The sequence below is a fragment of the Gymnogyps californianus genome, chromosome 6 (genome assembly GCF_018139145.2).
Source record: "Gymnogyps californianus isolate 813 chromosome 6, ASM1813914v2, whole genome shotgun sequence".
In the NCBI taxonomy this organism is placed as follows: domain Eukaryota; kingdom Metazoa; phylum Chordata; class Aves; order Accipitriformes; family Cathartidae; genus Gymnogyps; species Gymnogyps californianus.
Window position 1 is genome coordinate 1045641 of NC_059476.1, and position 6000 is coordinate 1051640.

Genomic DNA, 6000 nt, shown 5'->3' on the forward strand with positions numbered 1-6000 from the left:
AAGACAGTGCAATTTACTTCCAGTGGCATAACACCCTGGGTTTTTTTGTTGTCTGCCAGAACTGGAATTCAAAAGAACACTTATTATTAAATATTGCTGGCTGAGAACAACATTTTTAGGTAATAGTGTGTTGTGGAATAAAGGGTGAAGAAAAATTCTTGGTCCATGGGTTGTACAAAGACTCGAGATTAAAGTGGCCTACCTGAAACATTAAGACTACTTTCTCCAACAGGAAACCAATATGTAACATGTACTTGGCTCAAAACTGTTTGCAAAGTATTATTTCTGCCCACATTTGAAAAACACCAAGACATTTCCCAAAGTTGATATTACGTCATCATATGTATCATGCAGAACACCATATACAACACACACAAAGCAGGGAAAATCAAGGAAACTTTCAAAATCTTTGGTCCCTGCAAGAAACGGTGGCTCTTCAGAATATTCACAACAGTCCTTTGGGGAGTAGAGATGTGATGAACTGTCAAAGGATCAAGACAAAAGCATGCTACTATATATCACCATAAACCAGGGATAAGTGCATAATGTTTTAGGGAGGGCAACACAGCAGGCATCTGAAGTCCTGTTTATGGCAAAACACTGTTTTTCAAGGAAAAAAAAAACGCAAAACACAGCTTAAAAGCCCACCTTCTGCCCCATTCCAGTAGTAAGGGACATCTTCAGGGATAACCAATTATTTATGATGAAAGGAAACAATACATACGGCTTAATAATGGAGTCATTACTACCATATTTTCCAGTTCTTACAGGAAAAAAAGTAAACTTAAAGATAGCAACCAATTCTGTCATTTCTTCCACGCATTTTTAACCAGATGTCAAATAGCTGTACCTCTTTTGGAGTATTTTTTTTAAAAGTCTGAAATCATGCCAGAATTTGCTTTAGAAAGAGTGAGAATAGGCGAGTTAAATTCCTGAACAACACATGAGAACATTTTTAAACCACTGATTTGTAAAGACGATTTAACACTAAGAGTGTTTTTAAATCACTTGTATCCGGACTTGAGAACAATTACAGGATTATAGTCCAATATATTTTTATTAGATCATGATTTTCTTCTCTACTTGTGTTCTGCATTCTGAGAAACTTCTGAGATTGACCTACTTAGCACTGTAACAAGCTTTAAAAGGAGAGTAAAGAATTTGTTGAACTGATGATAACAAAGTATCTTTTAGTTTATCAGCGCTGTCATTACCAATTACTATTTGGGGAATTTAAAAAAAGCCAACAGTATTTTTCTTTGATCTTTAAATGGAGATACAAAATTTCTTAACAAGTAGCAAATCCAATACAACAAGGCAAGTATTCTGAAAGTCAATGACAACTTTTTTTGAAGAACAAAAGTTTTGCTCATGTGAAATACCTTACAAAGGTTCATCCTCAAGTTAATGAATGGGAGCTTCCAAGGAGCTCTTGCTATTAGGAAAGGGCACCATGTCCAGCATTTGTGTGCAAGCCTAGGCTGTACACTCAGCTGCTTCTAAAAAGGTTTCAAATATAACACTTAAAACAGGTTAAGACTTAGGCTGATGAAGCTCCAAGAGGAAATCAGTACCTGTTTCATTTAGTGGAGTAACCATAGCCTTAAAGCTGCTTGTATCTGAAACAGGAAGATGTATCTAACCAGTGCTGAATTAAAACAGCACGTACAGAAGGGAACAGTTCATCGCAATCCAAACCCCCATATGGACTGCTCTGAAAAACCCAAAGAAATCCCAATGTCAATAATGGGAAACCCATGATCTCCACAGCATACAGGTTCACGTTCTGACACGGATCAGACATTCTTCCCAGTATTTCCAACTTGTCACTAGCACAAGTCACTTAGGAAGATTTATAGTGCCCACTCTCTCTCTAAATAATATATTCTGTTAATTACTTCCAGAAGTGGTCATGGATTATATGCAGAACATCTGACCCAAGGGAATTTGGGCATATACGTACATTATTTAATAAACTGTTTTATATTTTGCTTGCAAAAAAACCCCCCCCGAAACAGAATGTTTTTGAACATGCAAAACTATTAAGCACTGAAATCACAAAACTGATTAGGTCTCAGGAAGCATTATTAAAAAAACCTAAACCGGTATTTAGAAAGGTACTTTCTACCAAAAAAGGTAATCCAAGAACAACAAGTTTCACAGGCAATCAGTATGGTTTTTGTAGTCACTTGGTTTTACAGTAACAACAAAATTACAACACAATTTTAAATTACTTTTTTTTTTTTTTAAATTAAGCTTGTTGCCATCCTCAATATCAATTCTTTCATTCAACCTCTGTTTTATCCTCCAATCCTCCTCCTTGAATCCAATTAAACTTTTCTGCTTTAGAAAACTACATATTTCAATAACTGGTATATTTTCCTATCTTTTTGAAATGGCCAGATTGGTCATATAAACACTGCTCTTCTATTTATTTAAACAGAGCATTGTACAGATTTCAAAGATTACTCACTGAAGAAAGTGAAAACAGAAAAGACAAAGAGGAGACAAAGCAATTTTCTATATTAATGACCTAGTTAGAAAAAATCCAGGGAATGGAGATGGCAGTTGCAAATCTAACTACAGCAATTTGTCATAGCCATGTTAATATTTTTATTAAAGCAATACACATGAGAAACAGCTATTGAATATAAAACATATTCTAGAATTGCACTTCAAAAAGAAGTGACTTATGGTTAAGTTGCCTGACTATCAGGCTTCATAATTTCAACTACTGAATGAACCGTCTGCAAGAACATTTAGCAAAAAAGTCTGCATTTAATGTGTTTGACAGCTACTTTATGTTGTCATTTTCAGATTTCTTCTATAGAGCTTATTTTTCACAAAACAGAAAAGAGAAAAAAGAATTACAGAAATAGCAAGTTTTCACTATCACAAAAATTTACATGAAATTCACAGTGGTTTTATGTAATATTTGCAGCAAGGCTATTTCAAGGCAACATTTGCCCATCAAATAGGTTTAGATGTGCAGTTTGGTAAAAGATGTTTTAAAAAATCGTAATAAGTAAATATTTCCATAACTGGGACGAAAAATATAGCAATGTAATTGTACTCTTATTGCATACTGCTGAATCAAATTTAGGCAATTATTAGCAAATAAATTGTATATTTTCTTTATTTAATTCCAATTTCAAGGCAAAAACTAAAGGGCGGGGGAAGCCCACAAACCAAAATAAAGACAATGAGTCAGAAAACCTATAAGTAGTTCTCATATTCCAGTAGGAAAACAAAACTCGAGTATCAATTCTGCAAAACCAGGTGCTGAATGATTACTTATATTAATTGTCCTACAAAGAAAATTAAGTTCCTCATATGTAGTAGCACCATGCACAATCTGAAGTCCTCACTCCAGGAAAAGTCACATTAATAAGGTACACCTGGGAAAATCCAGGGTAAAAGTGTTGAACATTATCACCACTGCTTCCCCTTACCACTCCTAGTTACTCAAAACAGAGAGTTTACCCCCCTTTAACTGAAGAACTCTACCTCGGTGATGTGTCTCATCAGTAATGTTAAGTTCCTCTTTGTACAGTCCTGTTACGTGCTTAAATAATTAACTGGGTTTAGGACATATTGGCGTTTCAAAAATGAGCAGCTTTCCAGCTCTAAACAAATTCATGTTGCTCAGTAATTGACTGGGAAGTAAGGTGCTCATAGAAGTACAGTTTTTGCAACATGGAGAACTGACTTTTAGTCACATAGATGATAGATCCTAAGAAAAAAGGACCATTTGGGAAACTCATAAAAGCTACTTCAATACATTTTCATAAGAATTCTGAGAACTTCAGAACAATAGTACAAGTTACAAAATATATTTGGGGAAAAACAAGGAAGAAAACAACAACTGAGTCTGAGTACTAGTTTCTCGAGCAGTTTTCAAGTCTATTCCTCCCATAGCTATTATTTTAAATGGAATGCCAAACAAGTGGCATGAAAATGAAAACATTGTCAGCGTAATTTCCCTGTAGCAGACAGTAAGAAAAAATACTTACTGCATCCAGTAAAAAAAAATCCAGAACCCAAGACGACCACACACTGGCACTGCAAGTTATTTCACTTAATACAGTAAATACAGCTATTTCAGTTAATGCAGTAAAAATCAAATAAACAGCACAGAATTGTTTCACACACATACTTCACAACCTCTTTTCTAAACAGTATTGCTGCCAGGCTGAACAGTTTGAACACACAAAATTTTGGGAAAAAAGAACTTACTCATCAAAGTCAAGCAAAACTTCACATCGTTTCCACATACTATAGAGAAATGCTTTTTCCAATTAAAACATTTCTTATTTTCTAGTCATTCCAAAACATGCTGTGCTTAGAAAGTTTCAGAGAAATGTAAAGGTCTGCCCATTTTCCCTACTTAAATATCCCTATTTATAGCTTCCAAATGTTAACAAGTAGGAGTAAAATCTCTTCACAGCTGCAGGAACTTTAAACAGCCTTTAAACTCTGCTTTTTAAATTGAGCACAAATGACAGACGTGCACGCTCTCTCTGTTGCTCTCTTTGCGTCAGAGTGAAACTTGACAAGCCTGACAGACTCCATTTGCGTTTCCCCCCCCCCGCCGCCCCGTGTTTTATGTTTTATCACTGGCATTACCTTTTCTCCCTAGTGATCAGAATTAAAGAACAGGAGGAAGCCACCGTGTCTTCTCTATTACGCTCTCCCGAAAAAAAAAAAAAGCACATCGCACTGGAAGCACAGGCGCTAGCTTAGTCATTGCAACACACACCCCATCCTCCGAGCCTCGGGCACGGACTGGGGAGATGCTGCAGCTCAGCCGCTCCCAGCCTCGGCTCCTTGAGCGCGGGCGTGACACAGATGTTGAGAGAGGAAAAAAAAACCAGGGTGTTGGTGCCCGTGGCTCCGGCGGAGCGGGAGCCAGGGGACGGGAGCCACCGGCGCCTCCGGGAGCCTGTGGCACAGCAGAGGCTGCTCGACCGCGGGCCGCCGCGGCCCGGTCCTCCCCTCCCCTTACCTTCCGCCACGTCCTCGTCGATAGCCCCCTTCACCTGGGAGAAGCACCACTGGAAGTCGTTGCTGCCGCCTCCACCTCCTGCCACCCCTGAAGAGGGAAGAGAGGGCGGTGAGGGGAGGGCCGCCCCGCGGAGCCCACGCCGGCCCCTCGGTCTCCGCTGCCCCCGGCCCAGCCCCTTCGCCAGCGGGGCCCGCTCCTCCTCCTCCTCCTCCTCCTCCGCCGCACGGCCCGGCCCGGCCCAGGCCAGGCCAGGCCAGGCCACGCCGCCTCGGCCCCACGCCGCGGCTCGGCCCGGCGCCCCGCGGGGCAGCCCCGCTCCCCACAGCCCCGTCCCCCCCAACGCCGGCGGGGCGCTGCCTCCCGCCACCCGCATCCTCCCGGCGCGGTGCGGCCCGGCCTGCCGCGCCGGCTCCCGCGGCGCCCTCCGGCCAGCGGGCGAGGCGGACCCGGAGCCGGAGCTGTAGCGGCAGGCGGCCCGCGCGGCCTCACCTGCCATGTCGCACGGTGCCGGTGGGGCGGGGGCGGGGGGCCGCGGGGGGAGGCGCCGGCCGGGAGCGGGTCGCAGCCGCCGCCGCCGCACAGGAGCTGCCGCCGCGGGAGGTTTCGGGGTTTCAAAATGGCGCCCATTGCCGGTCGGCCTGATCCGGTGACGTCATCGCCCCAGCTCCCCTCAGGGAGGGGGCGAGCGCGGGCGGCGGGGGCCGGGCTGGGCGGGGGGAGCGGCGGCGGCGGCGGCGGCGGCGGCCTGGCCTGTGGCGGCCCCCGGGCCGGGGGAAGGCCCTTCCCGGCGGGGCCTGCTAGGCGGGCTCGGCGCTCGCAGGGGAGGCAGCGGAGGAGGAGGAGAAGGAGGAGGAGGAGGAGGAGGAGGAGGAGGTGGAGGTCCGCGCCGCGGAGGCGCTTCCCGGGCGGCGGCAGGCAGGCAGGCAGGCAGGGAGCGGGGGGCTCCAAACTCACTGTTACAAACGCACCTTTACGTTAGGGTAACGGCGGGCCGG

At 44.1% G+C, this 6000-nt stretch overlaps 1 protein-coding gene across 1 annotated transcript in view; it reads right to left on the reverse strand.

Annotated features, from left to right (window-relative positions):
• Positions 1–5545, reverse strand: part of PPP2R2D (protein phosphatase 2 regulatory subunit Bdelta) — a 29808-nt gene extending 24263 nt beyond the window's left edge. The window contains exons 1-2 of the mRNA XM_050898894.1: positions 5495–5545; positions 5006–5092 (exon numbers count right to left, since the gene is read on the reverse strand). Coding sequence (XP_050754851.1) covers positions 5006–5092; positions 5495–5501 — 94 coding nt within the window. The 5' untranslated portion in view covers positions 5502–5545. The remainder of the gene's footprint in view (positions 1–5005; positions 5093–5494) is intronic.
• Between the last annotated feature and the right edge of the window lie 455 nt (positions 5546–6000).